General features: G+C 37.5%; 1 protein-coding gene across 2 annotated transcripts in view; it reads right to left on the bottom strand.

Annotated features, from left to right (window-relative positions):
- gclc (glutamate-cysteine ligase, catalytic subunit) overlaps nt 1–21,619 on the bottom strand; it is a 44,179-nt gene that overhangs the window by 4,334 nt on the left and 18,226 nt on the right. For both annotated transcript variants that reach the window (XM_052089687.1, XM_052089688.1), the window contains exons 3-13: nt 17,698–17,880; nt 14,051–14,164; nt 10,401–10,459; nt 7,616–7,752; nt 7,422–7,496; nt 5,936–6,052; nt 5,084–5,222; nt 4,886–4,998; nt 4,613–4,705; nt 1,044–1,148; nt 771–852 (exon numbers count right to left, since the gene is read on the bottom strand). In XM_052089687.1, coding sequence (XP_051945647.1) covers nt 771–852; nt 1,044–1,148; nt 4,613–4,705; nt 4,886–4,998; nt 5,084–5,222; nt 5,936–6,052; nt 7,422–7,496; nt 7,616–7,752; nt 10,401–10,459; nt 14,051–14,164; nt 17,698–17,880 — 1,217 coding nt within the window. The remainder of the gene's footprint in view (nt 1–770; nt 853–1,043; nt 1,149–4,612; nt 4,706–4,885; nt 4,999–5,083; nt 5,223–5,935; nt 6,053–7,421; nt 7,497–7,615; nt 7,753–10,400; nt 10,460–14,050; nt 14,165–17,697; nt 17,881–21,619) is intronic.

The raw sequence follows: 21,619 nt of genomic DNA, 5'->3' as shown, positions 1-21,619 counted from the left end.
ACTTTAAATCTAACCGTCTTTACCTCAGATCGCATTTACTGCTTCTTCAGAAAATATACATTTGCATTTTGATGCTCAAATAAATTTGAGATGATAATAAAGTTCAGTTGGTTGTTAAAAGTTGCTGGAGTAATATGTGGGACATTATGCAGTTGTGATGGTGATGCTTTAGATTAGATGCCCATCAGAAGGGCAACTGTACCTTTTTGATTGCTATTCCTCCTCTTCTGATGGCTTTTATTTGTGAAATTAAAATGACAATAAACTGACTAATTTTAATGAATTGTCTCAATACTCTCCACATTTTAACCAAACTTCTGAGGAAAACAATTAGGGACATCCGAGAGGCAAATTAGCGATAAACACACATTTCTGAATGGAAACGGCTTCAGGGCAGATTTCTGTTGCGCTAAACCAAATGTTATGCGACAATGTGTTTTTTTTAGGCATGACGTCATCAAGCACACCCTTTTCATCGATAAAAGGCCATTTGAATGGAAATGGGCAGAAGGCAGCAAATGTTGCAATCCCCCCCGCATTTTCACTTTGTCGATAACAAAATAGCGAAAGGTGGATGGAAACTAGGCTATTGTTATGTTGCAGAAATCACCCAATGGTAATTCTTCATCTTTTGATCTAAAACATGTGCAAGTCTGGAATGACTAATACAACAGATTAAATACACAACTTTGATCATGTCTAGTTTAAATAGAAAGAAAAAGAAAAGGAACTTTCATTTATAAAAGGGTTCATTCAGTGTGTTAACTCACCTTTAAAGACATCTTTCCGGAAATAAAACATGCCCTCTTGAACGGCGTTCCGCTTCTGGGCAACCTTCATGTTCTCGTCAACCTAAACAAACACAAAACCATTGTAAATGGCTGTATGAAGTGCTTCAAACACATGCACAATGCTAATTCTTGTAGTTTGTTTTTTTTAAACAATATTTTATCAATATGCAGATTTTTACTGCTACTTAATATCATCCATAGAGGAAACAACAATTATTTATATTCAATTAAATAAAAAAATACAATCCAAACCTTTGATAATGGAATGAGAAAATCCAGCTTATAGGACAAGATGACACGGGTGAGAAGAACGATAAAAACCACATAAGCAGAGTTCTCAAAATCTGTCAGTTGGACCTGCAACAAAGCAAATAAAGGACAGTTGCATATGATGATCAGACATCAGTCAAGAAACAACAACAAACTTCTACCAACAATAATAACATTTCACACAGTAATATAGGGCAGCAACTAATGATTATTTTGATAACTGATGCACCGCGTGATAAGATCTCAGAAGCGGAGGCAACTGAGGCTAGTCCTCTACCACTCAAATTGAGGTGAGTAACCGTGCCACCACGAGTACCTACTAAGCACTGGGAATTGGGCATTCCAAATTGGGAGAAAATACTTTTTTCTTTTTTTTTTAAACTTAAAAAAACCAAAGCCTGAATCATGAAAAGTTAGTTTAATTTGTATTATTACTTTCAGCAAAACAGTTCCTTTAAATAATAATAAAAAAAAACATACTGTTTATCAAAAGTGCAAAATTATCCATCAGGGATGGAGTGGGACTAAAAGGGCAATGGTAATAAAAATATGAATAATGTATTTTATTTAGATATAAATCAAGTGTTCTAAATTGAAGCAAGGGGATGCAAAGAATGTGAAGAAACATGCCCCATCAGCATGTACATCGTGTCTTCAACCTCATATTTTTGGAATAATAATAAATATTTGTTGAGATGCACACTGACCCACCACTTTATTAGGTACACCTACTTATTCATGCAATTTTTTAATCAGCCAATCGTGTGGAAGCAGTGTAATGTATCAAGCTGGTATGGGTCAGGAAATTCAGTTAATGTTCATATATAAAAATTTGATCTCAGTGATTTGGACCGTGGCATGATTGTCGGTGCCAGACGGCTGGTTTGAGTATTTCTGTAACTGCTGATCTCTTGGGATTTTCATGCACAACATATGTACATAAAACTTTATTTTTTTTTGTCACAACATAATTCCCATATTTCCATTTCTATTATTCCGTAGTTGTGATGACTTTACTATTATTCTAAAATGTGAAGAAAAAAAATACAAATAAAGAATGAAACTTGGGTGGGTCAGAAGTTTATATACACTAAGTTAACTGTGCCTTTAAGCAAATTGTGAAATTCCAGAATATGATGTCAAGCCTTTAGGCAATTAGACAATTAGCTTCTGATAGGCTAATTGGAGTCAACTGGAGGTGTACCTGTGGATGTATTTTAAGGCCTACCTTCAAACTAAGTGCCTCTTTGCTTGACATCATAGGAACATCTAAAGAAATGCCTGAAGGTACCACGTTCATCTGTACAAACAATGGTACGCAAGTATAAATAAAATGGGACCACGCAGCCATCATATCGCTCAAGGAGGAGACGAATTCTGTCTCCTGGAGATGAACATAGTTTGGTGCAAAAAGAGCAAATCAATCCCAGAACAACAGCAAATGACCTTGTGAAGATGCTGGAGGGAACAGGTAGACAAGTATCTATATCCACAGTAAAACTAGTCCTATATCAACATAACATAAAAGGCTGCTCAGCATTGAAGAAGCCACTGCTCCAAAACCACCATAAAAGAGCCAGACTACCGTTAGGAAGTGCCCATGGGGACAAAGATATTACTTTTTGGAGAAATGTCCTCTGGTCTGATGAAACAAAAATGGAACTGTTTGACCATAATGACCATTGTTATGTTTGGAGGAAAAAGGGGAAGGCTTGCAAGCCGAAGATCCCCATCCCAACCTTGAAGCATGGGGGTGGCAGCATCATGTTGTGGGGGAGCTTTGCTGAAGGAGGGACTGGTGCACTTCAAAAAATAGATGGCCATCACAAAGCCCTGACCTCAATCCGATAGTAAATTTGTGGGCAGAACTGAAAAAGCATGTAAAAGCAAGGAGGCCTACAAACCTTAAACAGTTACACCAGTTCTGTGTGGAGGAATGGGCTAAAATTCCAGAAACGTATTGTGAGAAGCTTGTGGAAGGCTCCCCAAATGTTTGACCCAAGTTAACAAAGTTTATGTAAACTTCTGACCCACTTGGAAAGTGATGAAAGAAATAAAAACTGAAATAAATAATTATCTCTACTATCTTTCTGACATTTAACTTTCCTAAAATAAAGTAGTGATCCTAACTGAACTAAGACAGGGAATGTTTTCTGCAATTAAATGTGAGGAATTGTGAAAAACTGAGTTTAAATGTATTTGGTTAAGGTGTATGTAAACTTCTGTCTTCAACTATATATATATATATATATATATATAGATAGAGAGAGAGAGAGATAGAGAGAGAGAGAGAAAATAGAGAGAGAGAGAGAAAATAGAGAGAGAGAGAATAGAGAGAGAATTTTGGGGGATTGTTTACAGTAAACATTCCTGTGCAATGCAGCAAATCTTAAGCTTTCTGTTTATTATTGGGATTTTGTTAGCATAATAAACTGCAGCTGGGCTTTTGCTCATTTTAGACTATTGTAGCCTCAGTCTTTTGTTACTTTGATGGGCACCAACACAAAGCAAACTTTTTAACTTCTATAAATGAATAAAAAAAACTGTGGACAGATAAATCGGTCTTTTCCACCACCTAAATTATCGTCAAAATCCATGATTGGTAGACCTCTTAATAATGTTTTGGATTATGACATGATTATGCCCCAATTCTCATTACCATAATGAAAATAAAAATCTCATTTTAAATTATTTTTTTGGTATAAAATATTTGTTGTACTGCTGATTTCAATAAAAATGTCAATGCATTACAGTAATCACCATTGAGAAAAGAGAATTAATGTTATGAATTATTAAATATAGAGAAAACATTGGTTTCTTCATGCAATTTGTAATTATCTTTTTTTCTATAGATTTTGCTGTAAAATGGACTTGGGTATATTTTGGTTTGGTTTACATCTTTTGACAACACTTAAAGCACTGATTTTAAACTACCGTCCAGGATCCTTGTCCATTTTTCATTCAATTCTGAAAACATTCTGATTCTCATTCCAGAGGCAGCAATGACAAAACAGAAGTTTAATAATCAGGTGCATATAGTTCACGGTGCAAATGCACAATGGATAGTTCACTCAAAAATGAAAATTCTCTGAAGATTGAGTAAAATTACCTTAATTAAATCCAAATGTATCTGTTTCTCACCCACACCCATCATATCACCTCTTATGGAGTCTTATTTTATGTATCCATTATGTGATTTTTAGGGCTACAAAGGTCTGATCATCATTCACTTGTATTATGAGGACCTACAGAGCTGAAATATTCTACTAAACATCTTCATTTGTGTTCAGCAGAAGACAGAAAGTCAAACATCTGGGATGGTATGAGGGTGAGTAAATGATGAGAGAATTTTCATTTTTGGTGAACTATCCCTTTTATGTGTCTAAATGTTGTGTGTTCAAGCAAACTGTAGGTGGCAGAGTACTCAAGTTTACTTTGCTAACCCGACAATCACTCAAACTGGAGGTCTGCTTTCATCATTTGGCACAGAGACAGTGAGCAGACAGACAGCATGCACAGACAGACAGCAGGCAGTTTCAGCTGTTTCATACCTCCATCGGACGGAACTCGACTCTCCATCCAATGTCAGAGTTTGGAGGGGGCGGCTTGAACCTCATTGTCTGCCAGTTGGTTGACTGAAGATTCTGTAACATGGAAAAACTTTAATTCATTTTCATTTTTTTCATCCAGGCAGCATTAAATACATACAAATACGAAATATACCAATGCAAAGCGTTCATTAATCATTTTTTAGTTTGCATGAAATCAAATAAAGGCTCATCTACTTCCTGAAACTCTAAAAATAAGATGGCAACTTTACATACCTCAAAGTGGTCCGATTCGTTCTCGTCATCTAAATGAATCTTCTCCTCGAAGAGTGACAGCGGGTCACGGATAAAGAGATGTGCGATGTGCTGCGCCAGCAGTTTGTCAATGCCTGCAAAAGTACAGCATGCTTATAGAGCCTGCAACACATGGTCTGCTGCTCTAATGATCATCAGTGTGTGTGAGAGAGAGATTACCTGCATCAAGCAGCTGTTTGTTGATGTCTTCATCAATGGTTAGCTCAATGTCATTATATTTCTCACCGCAGCAGGACAGGTAGCTGTCAATCGAATCATACCGAGACTTGTGGATCCTGAATTTATTGGTTTTCAGTGGCTGCAGAGAAACAGATGAACAGCAATAACACGAGATGCAAGCCAGTTTAACAGAACTGTGAAGTAGAAGTGTATAATGAGAGATAAAGCACATGGGCCGTTGACGTTACATGTCAGAGCAGGGTCTTCCATCTAAAAGCATTTTAGTATTACTTACTACTCCACATGTAGTTATTTCTTTTTAAATGAGAGACTAAATGTAAAAAAAAAAAAAAGTGATTAAAAAGAAACTGAGACCAGTTTCAGCAACTAAAAACACATTTCCAGACCCTAAAACCTACTGGTCTTGAATTAGAAACAGTGACGACATTAGCCAAAAAGTGAAAGAGATAAAATCCAGACCAAGTATAGTGAGGACGCATAAAACAAACTGCATGGTAGAAAATTAGATTGCTCACACTATAATCAACTAAATGGTCTACGCTTCAAGCGCCCGGCGCGCCAAATCACGCATTCAGTTGATGGATGCCACGGTCTTAATTTTGTAGTGCTGCTCAACTACTCTATTTTCCTCATTTGTCTCAATTTCAAAATGACTATGGATGTTAAAAAGTCCTCAAAACTAGGAATAAGAATCGTAAACAAAGACTAACATAGTTAAGTGGTTACATAATGAAGTCATTGTTTGAGAGAGGTTTACAGATCCCCTTCAGAGCACCAGCTCCTGCACCAGCAAAAGCCCCATTTCAGTGGATGATGGGATGCAGTTCTCACCTCTAGTCCCCGCTCCTCTCGAGTTCTGTCATCCACAGAGGCAGAGATCACACCCCAGCGGCAGTCAATGTCTGATACGAAGCCACGATAGAAGGGTGACGCGGCACTGAGAGCCATCTACATAAAAAAAACATCACAGAACTCTTGGAATGCAGAAGATCTACAACATTTCACTCCTTCCTGAATGGTATGATGGATGAATGGTGTTTAAACTTGCGTACTATTGTTTGTGCATTTCTGAGAAACACTGACGAAAGATGTAGTCGTACAAGTTGCCACAACTAAATACTTATCACACCAATATGGCAAAAATGATGAGGGTGGCTTTGTTTACTATAATAGAAACCACGGTCCAAAATTAACTTTTACCCCCAGCCAATGGCAGTGAAAATTATTGCACAGACAGGACAAAACTAGAAATACTAGAAAAAAAAAGAAAAAAACAAGGAAAAACTTCAGGCAACAAGTGTTGGGGAGTAGTTAACTAAAAATAGCAACAACACTTACTTAACTACATATTTCAGTAGTGTGAGAGTAGCTCAGCCATTTTCACAATAGTGTCGCTTTTCCAGTAACAAGCTCCATTTTCCAATGAGTAGTGTTGTACAGGCACAAAACCCTTCATTGGTCACAAAGGGATCTATTTTCATGACCACGCTAGGCACAGCTCTACATCTTATCCAATTTTCCTGAGAGCGCTAATTCGAAGCGCAATTATTGAACCAACGCAAAACACAAGTGTTCATGGGTGTGTGTGTGTGTTTGCGCTATATGTGGGAATATATACGCAAATTGAGGGTGTATTGTATGTTAATGAAGTTGTGAAGAGAGCAATTTGCTATTTTCCTGATAAAAAGTCTAAACTCAGTTTCTGCATTTGCTGTTTGGGGATTCCTCAAAGGCGCAGTTAGAATCACAACATTACAAATAAATGAACAATGGGAGAAAAGTGAAGCATATTTATGAGACACGGGCGAACAGGATAAGATCCAATAGTACCACAGAGGCTGATAGAGAACATACAAAACACATATCATTGTCTAGAGCAGCGCAGTCGACAATAGTCACAGATCAAGAGATGCACTGCCATTTAAACTACCAAATTCTTATGAAAAGGCTGTCTTAATTTATATCGACATTGCTTGCCAGAGAACAGACTATATAATAGGATGCAGACGGTGCAATAACCGGAGAACTATGGTAGTCCATTAGTGCTTTGTGCACGCAATTTCACCAACCCACTTGTGCTTGGACATGGCCCACGCTTGCACAAAAATAGCAAAACTTCATGGCCATGCCCACCGAATTTGCACGAATGACGTATCGCATAGTGCTGTGCTTAAAGCGGATCACTCCTAAAATAGGGCCCAAATAGTTTACTTGCATTTTTTGGTGTTTGGCGAGTAAAGATATTGTGTTTAAAGTATTACATGGAGCATGAACTCTGCTGAAAGACTTTGCCTTCTTTTAAGCAGTGTTGTCTTACCACTATTGGACAGAAAGTGGCCAGCTGATCGTAGAGATACCGTGCCTCAATGATGCTGCATGCCTGGAACGTCACCTGCAGCCACAGTGGTGTACAAACTTCATACAACGTCAACCTGACTCAAATATTACTCAACAAAAATCAACAAAAGTCAACCATCTTCAGGTTTCTTGGAGTAAAAGGGACGAATTTACCTGCAGGCAACAATTTCCCATGCCAAAGCCCATGGCGTCCATGTATATGTGATCGGGCAGGGCCGCCCGCGCAGCCTCGCCATCATCTTCTGGGAACGTCTCTACAAACGGGGATGGGGTTTTGCTATCTTTATAAACTGTTAAGGACAAGAATGTTGAATGAGAAGCAATGCAAAACATGGTGAGAATCACACTATAATATGAGTGAAAATGTTGGGGTAAAATACAATGTGTCCTAACTAGGTGTGACGCAATAAATTGGCAACCGACCTATCCACCATAAAGTCTCATTAGTATAAAAGCCCTTTCTACATAACAGAGTACAATAGTAAGGTTTTGGAAGGAAAAAAGGAGAAATTGATTTTTAACAATAATGTTAACTTTTTAACTCTTTCCCCGCCTAACACGGAATTTTCCGTGTTTTATGAAAAAACGCTTCCCCGCCAAACACGGAATTTTCCGGGTTTCCGTGTTTTAGGTGTTATACGGTAAGGAAGACCCCTCCGCATGTTTTGAAAGAGTACGCAACTCTTTGATCAAAGAAACAGACTGCGATCGTCTCAAACATGAAGAAGTGGAGTATGAGAAGCTCAAAATATCAGACATAAACATGCCTTTTTCTCAGCTTTTTATCTGAAATGTTGTTTTTTGACAAAACCTACCTCTGTTCAAGTCGCAATAAAAAAAAGAACAAATGAAGATAAAATAAAATCGTTTTTTTTTTTTGCCTAAAAACAGAGGCTCAGATCTTTATTGTGATATATAGCATCTTCATATATTCATGGAAGAAAATATTCTGCGGGCCATTAAAGTTTAGCGAAAATCGTCAAAAACCCTGGCGGTGGCTGGCAACTTTTTTTTAAAAACGCTGGCGGGGAAAGAGTTAAGAGAGACCAACCATGAGCTCTGAGATTAAGTATTGATAGATGCTTTTATAGAAGTCACAAGTGTGTGCGATTTCAACATTTTTATAAATGTGTTGCATAACCAAATCCCCAGTGAAGAACTACATTACCCATAATCCTGAAGAGAGATTCACCAATCAGAGAAGTCGCTCTAACTATGGAAATGTTCCCATTCTACTAATTTACATTTACCAGAAAATGTGTTTAATACTCACTGTTTAACCATGCTTATATATAATAAAATGCTTTTATTTATTTTTTAATTGCTATCAATATATACCATGTATCAAAAATGTGTTATGCTGTGATTAATCTCGGAGTGGTTTGGTTTGGTTCATGGCTTAAAACAATTTAAGCATCACATTTGTTTTTATAAGAATTTTTCAGATTCAATACAAGTTCAGCTCAATCAACAGCATTTGTAGCATAATGTGAATTACCACAGAAAATTATTTCTCATCCCTCGTTTATTAAAAAAAGTAGCAAATAACGTGGTTATATTAAGGCATTTACAAAGAATGGGGCAAGTCCATAAACATTACAATGAACACTATTTTTAAAGTATCCATTATCTAGGGCCCTATAATTTCCACGATCACGGAATCGCGGACGGAATCGCGGAATTGGCAAATTAACGCGGAATCTGGTGTAAACGCGGAATTTCGCGGAATTTTTACATTTGAAATGAAATTCTGTTTTTGTGTGGGAGAAGAACGTACGTCTGGGGGAAATGCACACCGGGGGACGCAAATCTGGGCGACACAACCCCTCCCGCTCCGTCATTTCAGCTCCCCCTCACCCTCCCCCATCAAAACAATGAAAAAATGGTGAAGCGGCTCTCCACAGCTCCGCTTTCGGCGAAAAACTTGAAACACGACGCTAAGCCCTGAGTACAGAGCCGAGCAGTTCCCTCGTGACTTTTACGTGTCAGGTGAACTATTGTTTTGCAAATTTTGTCAACATTCCGTTGACTGGAAGCGCAAAAATACATGCACTGACCACCTGTCATCCAAAAGCCATGTGAAGAACAAGGATAACAGTGTTATGTTGCATCATGCAGTAAAAGTACTGAGTAAATGTGATGTTTGTTACCTCAATAAATTTAAGGTCATTCCTGTTTTATTTGTGTACATTTTAATCATTAACATTAAAAGCACACTCTTTTTACGACTGAAATAACAGTAAAGGGTAAAAAAAACTGAATTCGCAAAAATTAAAACGGAAAAAACGGAATTTTCAAAAATTAAAACGGAAAAAACGGAATTTGGGAAAAAATAAAACGGAATTTGGGAAAAAATAAAACGGATTTTATAGGGCCCTGATTATCCATGTTAACATTATTTTTGTGCAATAAAACCTCCGTTCTACATAATTTTAGTGTACAAATTACTTACAAGCATAGCATCTTAGTGGTAACCAAGTTGCAATATTAGATATAACTGTACCCTGATAAGATTAGCAAGCGTTACTAAATTGTAAACACATTGTTTAAAAAATTTAGCCACACAATGTACATTTTGATGTATATAGACTAGTCCCATTCAGCCCCATTCAGGATATCAACATTATGCCCCACATTCTATTGATTGAGCTCAACTCGTATTGAACCCAGAAAATTCAAATTGTGCAACAGTTTTGCATTTAGTTTGGTTAGAGAAACTGCTTGTCGCTGGAATAACTGCTTAGGTTTGTGAAGAGTTCCTCAATTACATGTTAAAACATCTTGATGCTCAAATTAAACTAATTCACTCGATCTCATGAGGAACTAATGACAAACAGTCAAGACAAACCAAATTATTATATACTTTTTCATTTTTAGAACAAGATTGACTTTCAACTTAAAAAATAAATAAATGAAATAAATAAAATTATAGACTTACTGGGCACATTTATCACCACTTTCTCACCCCTTCTGTGGCGTATGTTTCTGGTCAGGGTGCTGTAGAATTAACAAATAAACCCCGTTAATTATAGGCTACCTAATACTACCTTTTCAAGATGGAGCTGTAATGGAAATACTGAAATATTTATCATAATTACATAACTCAATTTTAAGAGGTGCTTGCCTGTGCAAAAACACTCCGCCATTATGCTGGGGTGTTCTGAGTGGTTTTAAGCACAGTCTGCGATTGCCTGGGCATTGATATGTAATGGGTAAATCATTCTCAGCAGTAATGGTGGGTCCCCACTTGAGGTTTTAAGTACATGTTTGCGTTTAGCATTATTTAGGGGCACAGTTGGAGTTCAGTTTGATACAACTGGTAATGTGTCACAACAGAGCATGCATGCATTAAAAATTACTACAGAATTAATTAACAAAAGATTCTTCATACATGACAAAGGACACATTCTCAGATAAACCTTTTTCAAATTGTTATTTTTAAATTAACCTTACAGGCTTCACCAAACTACCACACTTTATACATCCATTTGCCATTAACAAACATATACTGTAGGTAGGCTTAATTCCTTGCCCAATTCCCAATGGGCTCCAGGTCCTCATGGTGGCGTAGTGACTCGCCTCAATCTGGGTGGCGGAGGACGAATCTCAGTTGCCTCCGCATCCGAAACTGTCAATTCACGCATCTTATCACATGGCTTGTTGAGCACGTTACCGCGGAGACATAGCGCGTGTGGAGGCTTCATGCTATTCTCTGCGGCATCCATGCACAACTCACCACGCGCCCCACCGAGAGCGAATCACATTATAGCGACAACCACATAGAGCTTACCCCATGTGACTCTACCCAACCTAGCAACCGGGCCAATTTGGTTGCTTAGGAGACCTGGATGTAGTCACTCAGCATGCCCTGGATTCTAACTCACGACTCCAGGGGTAGTAGTCAGCATCTATACTCGCTGAGCTACCCAGGCCCCAGTAGGCTTAATTCTTAATAGATTAATAGCTAGTTCATCAACATTTAAATCTATCAAATAAAATGTTCATGTCATTCATAACTGCATTCATGTATTTTCAGTTTTAACTTTAAATTAAGTGTTGTATAATACAATAATGCATCCCTTAACATTCGGCCTCTTTTTGTGCATGAGCTTGAAACGACATACCCTAAGTTAAACTCTTGCAGTTCTTGAAGCCTTTGGTTTACAAACACAAACTTGGGCTCGTTTGAAAGTAGACACTTAAACATTTGTTATTATTGAGAAAAAATGTATCATTTTAGTGTTAAGAAATTAGTTAGAGCTATTGAAATATTTTGAATAGTGACCGCAAATATTATTTCTAAAATACTTTATTTTTAAATATGCAAGACAATGCGCAGTGCCCCAACAACAATTCTGATGCAAAGCCCCATGTCTGATGAGAGGCTGACATAATTTTGAAGTGGATATGATCAAAACTCTTTGTTCAATAATGATTTATGTAAGTGTACTTTCAAAAAAAGGTCACTTGGAGGCACCAATAGACCACTTGTAGTAACTACGTAATCCAAATGTTGAACGTGGTTCAAAACACACAATTTGTTTATATTTCAATGTAAAAAATACCACACAAATCAAAATATACATGAAGATCTAATTTTTTTTTTATTACTTGGGAATATATTATAATGCATTCCATATATATATTTATGCATTTTATAAACAATGTGAAAAGAACATTACAATTTGAAATGTTACAATGGTAAATAAACTTACTTACAATAAAGATGCTTCTGTTCATTTTTTCCCCCATACAAATGTAAACTGACTCTGCCGTTCACCCAGGGTCTTTAGTCACTGCCTCAAGCCGGGGAGCCTTACTCTCCCCTGCTTAGATCACCGTCAGTGAAGCCTGGAGCACACCTGCTCCCAATGCAATTGAATGAAAAGCAGTGGAAATAAGTCAATGCCCCTGGATGTGCAGTTGTACAGGGGGTTTCGGTCAATGCACAGGGAGTACATGTGCTCCAGAGTCTAACTTACGGTGAGCAAAGCCAGGAAGGGTGGCTCATCTCGGCTTGAATAACATGTCCGAGCCCCCTGGATGTGCAGTTGAACAGGAGGTTTGATGAGAAAATGCAGGCCACAGGAGCGGTTCCTCCAGGCCCACGGTGAAGGCAACCGAAGCCGAGGAGGGTGACGCCTCTCAGCTTGAGGCACAGGCTAAAGACCCTGGGTGAACGGCTAAGCAAAAGTAGTGAAAAAATTACTAAGTCAATGCACTGGGAGCGCGTGTGCTCCAGGGTCTAACTCACGGTGAATGGAGCCAGGGAAGATGGCTCATCTCAGCTTGAATGACATGTCTGAGCCCCCTGGATGTAGTTGAATAGGGGGTTTGATGAAAATATGCAGTCGGGAGCATGTGTTCTCCAAATTCTGGTGACTGAAGCGGAGGAGGGTGGATCAGATCGCGGGTCCAAAAGCCAAGTTCTTTGTCAACAGTATGGGAGTAACACGCTATAACTGCAGTCCACGGTTTTCCAATCAGATCCTTCGCGAATCGGCATCAGAGATATAAATAACATTGTTTTCATCTTTTCATTGTTTTTGTAATATTGTTTTTCTCTGAAAATATGCACCAGACTAGTGGTTCCCAACCTTTTACCCTGAAGCCCCCTCTACTTATATATAAGTCCAGGTATATCACCACCACGGATACTCACGCTATGTGTTTGCTCCAGTGCACTCGCGAGATAGCACTATCATCAATAGCCATGAGAAATGCAAAATTATGACTACAGTACAATGCTATTTGCTTGAAAATTAAATGAAAATGCATTGCCATGGATTTTGCATAACCGCAATGGTACTTGTTGTCCATACGACTGCCAGCGCACTTGCGTTAGAAGCAGAATACTGTCAATTTGGTACACATCGTCCTCACGCAGTTGTGCAAAGAGGCTTTTATTAGTAGTGGCATTGCATGACTTTTTTGTTTGTTATTTTATGTTTGAGATTTTGCTCATCAAGTTGAGTTAGACGAGGATGCTGACAAGCTTACATGATACTATTATCGCACTTTTTATGGATTCACACATTTTTATTTGACTCGCTATTTTTCTCAGAATCTTGCATGTGAGTGAGAGTTTAATTACTCAGAATGCTGTCCATCATTTTGACACATAAAACAAGCAAGAAACTCTGCTTAAACCATCTTCACCTGGTATATCTCTCCCTTGCATGCACATGAAAGAAATGCACATGAAGAAATGCGCATCCTCTGCATGCACATGAAAGAAAGAGAGGGAGGGGGGGGGGGGGGGGGGAGAGGAGAGCGCAGCCAAAAACTGCGCTTTTAATGCAAAAATAACTAAAGTGCCTCTTTTAAAGATATTTGGAATTTTAGTTGATTTAATAGGGAGTTTTTATTAGGAGATGTACAGAACAGTTCAAAATGCTCTCTGCTGCTGGTATGTGAAAAATCATTGTGTGTTGGACTGGATTCCTCATAATCCTCCTGTAATGCCGAGTTGACCAATACAAACAACTTCACACTGCTCTAGAGTCACATGTCTCTAACACATTCAACTGCAACATAAAACTTTCACTTTTCCAATTCCAGAATGAAATCAGAGATAGTTCAGTTTACCTGAATCTTGGGTGGCTGTTGATGGCCGCGTCAGGAAAGAACAGAGATTTGGACACTCCTCTTTCAACAGGTGTTGGTTTGTACACTGGCTGTGTGAAGCCAGGACAGCCTAACCTAAAACATAAAATAAAAAAATCTATTTTTAACTAATTTTTCAAACAATTGTTTACAGACAGATTGTTTCACTTTTAATTGACTATAATCACAATTCCAGTGGGTCAGACGTTTGCATACACTAAGTTAACTATGCCTTTAAACAGCTCGGTAAATTCCAGAAAATAATGTCAATCCTTTAGGCAATTACCCAACTCGTTTCTGATAGGCTAATATGAGTCATCTGGAGGTGTGCCTGTGGATATATTCAAAATCAGTGCCTCTTTGCTTGACATCATGAAAAAAATCGAATGAAATCAGCAAAGAAAAATTGTGGACCTCCACAAAGTTCATCCTTAGGAGCAATTTTAAAATGCCTGAAGGTACCACGTTCATCTGTACAAACAATGGTACGCAAGTATGGGATCCATGGGACCTTGCAGCCACAATACCACTTAGGAATGAGACGCATTCTGTCTCCTAGAGATGAATTTTGTTTGGTGTGAAAAGTGCAAATCAATCCCAGAACAACAGCAAAGGACCTTGTGAAGATGCTGGAGGAAAAAGGAAGACAAGTATCTATATCCACAGTAAAACGTGTCCTATATCAATATAACCTGAAACGTTGCTGGGTAAGGAAAAAGCCTTTGCTCCAAAACCACCATAAAAGAGCCAGACTACAGTTCGCAAGTGCACATGAAAACAAAGAACTTACTTTTTGCAGAAATGTCCTCTGGTCTGATGAAACTAAATTTGAACTGCTCGGCCATAAAGACCATCGTTATGTTTGGAGTAAAAAGCGTGAGGCTTGCGAGCCGAAGAACACCATCCCAACTGTTAAGCATGGGGGTGGCAGCATCATGTTGTGGGGGTGTTTTGCTGCAGGAGGGACTGGTGCAATTAGATGTCATGAGGAAGGAAAATTATGTGGATATATTGAAGCAAAATCTCAAGACATCACCCAGGAATTTAAAGCTCGGTCGCAAATGGGTCTTCCAAATGGACAATAACCCCAAGCATACCTCAGAATTTGTGGCAAAATAGCTTAAGCAAAACAAAATCAAGGTATAAGATTCCATCGCAAAACCTTGACCTCAATCTGATAGAAAATTTGTGGGCAGAACTGAAAAACCATGTGCGAAGCAAGGAGGCCTACAAACATGACTCGGTTGCATCAGTTCTGTCTGGAGGAATGGGCCAAAATTCCAGCAACTTATTGTGAGACGCTTGTGGAAGGCAATCCAAAAAGTTTGACCCAAGTTAAACAATTTAAAGGCAATGCTAGAAAATACTATCAAAGTGTATGTAAACTTCTGACCCACTGGGAATGTGATGAAAGAAATAAAACATGCTCTCTACTATTATTCTAACATTTAACATCCTTAAAATAAAGTAGCGATCCTAACTGACCTAAGACAGGGAGTCTTCAATACAAAGCATTAAGCCCTGAACCAAACCAACCAGCTCTGAGAATTTGTTTTACAAACGAATATAGGGAAAAAAAAAGTGTTCTGATAGACTTTTATGTGATAATGTACAACTGTAAACACTTTTGGATAAGTTACTCAAAGTAATCCACTACAAATTGATAATTACTTCTCTAAAAACTGTAATCAGATTACTTGAATGGTTATTTTATTAAAAAGTAAATCGCATTACTATTAACTGAAGTTATTTTATTTCTTACACTCTTTATGGCAGAAAATTTTGATTTCCTCTTAACTATTCCATGAAAGCCATTCATTCGGCACTGCACTTTTCTCCCTTATAATGACTTGTTACGAGCACACGTCCATTCTTGTCATAGCAACTCAAATAGACACATCAGGATTTAAATGTGTTTTACATAACTGTTATTTTAGAACTATGTGTAACCCTAGTAATGCACTTAAAAGTAATTAACTGAAAGCTTTCAATTTTTTTCCTTTTGTGTGGCACATAACTAAGAATGTCATGAAGGTTTTGAGAGTGAGTAAATCACAACAGCATTTTCATGTCTTTAAAAACACTTTTAAAAAAATGCTCACATCAAACTGAATTGTGGCCTTTTATTAAGAATTAAATCAATGACGAATGGGTCTTTTAGTTCTAAAAACAGACTGCGTGAATCTATACGACTGTTCATAATACTTTAATAGCATGGAAAGGCAAATATGAGCCTGCATCTTACCACATTTTATCAGGACCAATAAAGTTATTTGGGCTAAAGGGTGAACGCTATCCATGCACTGTTGATATGGTGCACCCAACTCACTCTAACAGCCTGCAATTTTGAGCTTAAGCAAATGTCTACTCAGTTTCCAAAATGAAAGTCTAAATTGTAACAATTCGTATGTATAGAACAAAGAGAAACCCAAAACTGTCAGTTAAATAGTTCTTATAATGGAAGTGTAATAAGACAAACCAGCTTAAAGCCAAATGAGGTCAGTTCTTCTTGGCACATTGACAGTTACAAATCCAACCCATATAGGACTCGTTTCAGAATGGGTGTCTTAATTATGTGGGTACAATTACGTACAGCTACTTAACTCTTTCCCCGCCAGCGTTTTTAAAAAAAAGCTGCCAGCCACCGCCAGGGTTTTTGACGATTTTCGCTAAACTTTAATGGCCCGCAGAATATTTTTTTCCATGAATATATGAAGATGCTATATATCACAATAAAGATCTGAGCCTCTGCTTGTAGGCAAAAAAAACGATTTTATTTTATCTTCATTTGTTCTTTTTTTATTGCGACTTGAACAGAGGTAGGTTTTGTCAAAAAACAACATTTCAGACAAAAAGCTGAGAAAAAGACATGTTTATGTCTGATATTTTGAGCTTCTCAATACTCCACTTCTTCGTGTTTGAGAAGATCGCAGTCTGTTTCTTTGATCAAAGAGTTGCGTACTCTTTCAAAACACGCGGAGGGGTCTTCCTTACCGTATAACACCTAAAACACGGAAACCCGGAAAATTCTGTGTTTGGCGGGGAAGCGTTTTTTCATAAAACACGGAAAATTCCGTGTTTGGCGGGGAAAGAGTTAAGGAAGAAAAAGGAACTTGCAACATGCCCCATGCGCAATTAGGAAAAATACACATCCGGTCAAAAGTTATGAAACACTTGACATGTTTCATGATCTTATAAATCTTTTGATCTGAAGGCATGTGCTTAAACATTTGAAATTAGTTTTGTGGAAAAAAATATAATTATGCCACCATATAAATTTATTTCATTATAAAAATACAATTTGATTTAAAAAAGTTTTTGAAATGGATGACTTGGACCAAATAATAAAGAAAAGCAGCCAACAAGTGTTCAATACTGTTTAAAAAGCATCCCAGGGTGAAACCTCAAGACGTTGCTTGAGAAAATATCGTGTTTGCAAATTCTAGGCAAAGGGTGACTACTTTGAAGATGCTAAAATATAACAAAGTTTTGTTTAGTCACAACATAATTCCCATAGTTCCATTTATGTTATTCCATAATTTTGATGACTTTACTATTATTCTAAAATGTGAAAGGAAAAAATATATAATAAAGAATGAGTGTTTAAAAACGTTTGACCATCAGTGTACCTGGGGAATGCTGTGACTGTGAGAAGAGTTTGGTTCTGATGGAGCACAGATGAAGCCTCTCTCCTCCTCTTGTCCATGTTGTCTTGCACGGTGTTAAATTCGGACATGGTCCCTCCATACGGCTGTCCGGGCGTTCCCTCGATCATGTAGCTGCCGTACTCTGGCCTCCATAGAGTGGGGTGACTGCAAGTAACATTTAACAATAAACCAATCAGGAAACTCAAACAAAAAGGGTGCATTTAAACTAACTGACTTTTCCCCTCTAAACTCCCTGGTGGTGTAAACTAATGGTCAACCGATTTTATATTTATTTATGGCCAATGCAGGTTTCAACACAGCTGTGGGAATGCATGATTGTGGGTGTGATATTGCTTTTATTGAATAGTTTTACAATTGAGAAGGTAATTACTGGAGTAACTTACATATAAGACACAATATGGCTATTATCATAGTTATTTTGGCAGGATCAATCGTTGTGTGTTGCAAGCCACAGGAACACCACAAACAGAGTCAAGTGTAGTGACACCAAGAGTGAAGCACCCCAATGCTGGTACACTTAACAGTAATAACAGAATGGTTAGAATGCAGTTTGTCCAATCGGATTGGAGGACCCTAATTCACTGTTGCATTTTGGCTAATACAATTTTACGGTGCTCCTAAAAGGACAGGGAGTATATATATATATATATAAAATAGTTCTATCCATCCCTTAAGAAAATTACTATTGCTACTAGCTCATTGTGCAGCATAAAGCAGTTGTTGCATGGTGATTTTACACAAGCGTAACAGTTAAATTGGCCTGTTTTTTTAGAAGCAAGCTTCCAGTAGCTGGTCAACTAAAAAAGTGAAGCTTTCAAGCAGAATATAGAGTTAACACACCATCCTCCATCGTGGACTCCAGCCATGGCTGAGTCCAGGGCACTCACAGTCTAGATATCGTCCATTTGATCAAACCACTTCCACTTTTCCTTGATGGTTCTGTAGGCACTTTAAAATTTTTTGGTAGGTCCGGTGGTAGCCGTGTGAGGCCCACAGCTGAGACACTTCCTGAAAGACTTTTTCATTTCACGTAGTTTCGTTTGTCGCTAACGAGAGGAACATCTGCACCTCGTTTATCACCCACTGCGAGGGGTTTCGCGCACAGCCATTTATTTTTACAATTCAAAAGTCACGTGAACAAATGATACTGCTATCGTTGTAGCTAACTATAAAACTAGCGGGTTGATGTCCCGTGTCTAAAATCCAGTGACGATTCTCTCTGACCAATCAGTGATCTGCATTAGTATTGACGTCACATTTAGTATCGGCTCGGATCGCTTGGATCCTTGACCGAGGTGGTACTAAAAAAAGTACAAGGTAGTATCCACAGTGGAAAACCCCCAAAAAGTGAGCAGAGTCGTACTGTACAGTGGAAAAGCCCCATAATAATAACATTTTAGAAACACACATCGCTTTTAAATAAAGCAATGGAGATGCTCACATGGATGCTGAAATATTTCTAGTAAACAGTATTTTAACGAAATTCAATAAAATATTTAAAAGACACTTAAAAGAGGGCAGATTTTGGAAGTTTTAAAGAGAAATCGAACACTTGTGTTAATCTACTAAGCAGGCACAATTATCAGCTGATGCGAAAATGGGATAACATAGACAGAAATATCTAAACGTGTTTTTAATGGGGATAGGGCGTTTTCTCCATGTGGGGTTGTAAGCACTGAGTAGGGATGGGATAGTAATGCGGGGCAGTCCGCTCTTCAGTATGTGCAGCAGAGAGGCAGTAATGAGGAACGCTTCCCATTGTAGGCTGGTATTTTCCCTGAGCTCGGGCAGCTCTCGGCTACTCAGAGCGGTTTGTGTAAACACATTCACCAAAACAAACCCAGCCACATTCCTCACTGCTATATGACTTATGAAACTTCAGATCGAGCTTCTGCTGAGTGAACTGGTAGATTCAATAGATTTTGGATGAGACTGTTAAAAAAAAAGAAAAAAAAAATTTTTGAAAGAGAAAGGAACAGGAAATAGAAAAGACACTTTTGATTTTGAAGTTTTGAAGTGAATCATTCAAGACTTATTCATGAATCAGTTCTATGGAAGCCCAGGAGTGCCATTAACGAAAGAATAAAGGAATAAATTATCAATCTATTAATTTGAAAATAAAAATGTGAATAAACCAATTTATAAATGGACAAATAATAAGACACATTTAGATGTTTAATTGATGTTTTAAAATGTACTTCTATTTAGCAATAAAATAGCAAATTAATAAGTCATTTTTAAACACTGTTTAAATGGCATTTTAAAAAGCATTTGCCAGTTGCTTTTCTTCATCCATTTGCTTTTCCTTATTGTTTGACTTTTCTTTTACCATTTGTCAATCCATACTGAAGCTCAGGAGTGCCAATTAGAAAAGACTAAAGGAATAAATTATCAATCTAGTAATTTGAAAATGAAAACTTGTAAACTTTAAAGTTCATTTATAAATGGACAAATAAAAAGACACATTTAAATGTGTTTATGTAATTCATGTTTACACATGTCATTATTTTTAACAACTACATTGTGCATTACTTAATCATATTTATTTCATGTTTAAAACGTCACTAAATGTAGCAATAAATGAGTACATTAATGAGTCTTTTAAATGCACCTTTTTTTAAAAAAAAGGTATTTGGCTATTGCTTTTCTCATCCATTTTCCAATGACTTTTCCTTTTCTTTAACCAATTGAGAATAGTTAAAAAAAAAAAATGCCATTAGACTGTTGACTCATGGGAGAAACAAATGAACTTGACAGTTATAAGACACACCCCCTCTCCCACGTGCCATTCAAAATGGATGCAAGACGGCCTGTTATTGGACGATGGTATGAGCAGTTTATGTGATATGATTGTAGCGTGCATACGAATATGTGTTCAGGATGGGAGCTGGTTATTGTGATGCTGTGAACAGAACCAGCCTCCTGACCCGCACCCCAAACTGAAACACATAACAGAGGTGAGCAAGGGCAATATCTCGAGATGCTGGAGAAAGCCGAAAGACTTTTCAGAGCTTATACTGAAAAAGCACATCCCTTTCAGTTATATCACATTCATTTTAAAAACAATGTATGATCATCTTTAAATATATATATTTCTTCAATAATTGCCTGTGTATGATCGAGAAAAGGCGGACTTTCGGAATGACAGTCAGCTGATGATACAGAGAAGGAAAGCGAGCACACTTTTGTGGAACAAATGGTAGTGTTTAAACTAATGTTGTGTAATAGGCTACTTTTATGTGCATTACAAAATCTTCCAAATAAAAGTGCATATATATATATATATATATATATATATATATATATATATATATATATTTATCCACACCAACCTGCTGTGTATATCGGTTTATAATGTCGCAAATAATACAGCTTGTGCTTAATCTCTTGTTGTGCTCATTTTCATAAAGATGTTTATTGACTGACAGTAGCTATACACAAAGTAAATATACAATGTACACATTCTTTTATCACATTCCTCTTTTACAATTGTAGTCTGGGTCTTATGGATCTAACATTTTGAATCAATTTACATTTTAATTGTACCTGAATCCATTACGTTATATTTGTTATGTTATAGTTACATTTAATTGACACAGATAATGGCAATTAACATGTCAAGATTTTCGAGGTAAAATGTCCAAGATTTAGGCCAGACATTTTCAGAGAGAAAAAACCCAATAACAAACAAGTGTTTTACCCCTTCACTGCTAGAACTGTGTGAAATGAAACAGGGAACTTAACATAACTTTTACTGGAAGAAAAAAAAAAAGGCCTTCTGGTTGTGTAAACGAAAGTTAAAAATTTATTAAGCTTTATAAACAGAAACAATCTGGCAAAGTTTCATTGTGTCCCACTGCATATGATCAATGATCTCACAGTG

The sequence above is a fragment of the Xyrauchen texanus genome, chromosome 24, assembly GCF_025860055.1.
Source record: "Xyrauchen texanus isolate HMW12.3.18 chromosome 24, RBS_HiC_50CHRs, whole genome shotgun sequence".
In the NCBI taxonomy this organism is placed as follows: Eukaryota; Metazoa; Chordata; class Actinopteri; order Cypriniformes; family Catostomidae; genus Xyrauchen; species Xyrauchen texanus.
This window is presented reverse-complemented; position numbering and strand designations above follow the sequence as displayed.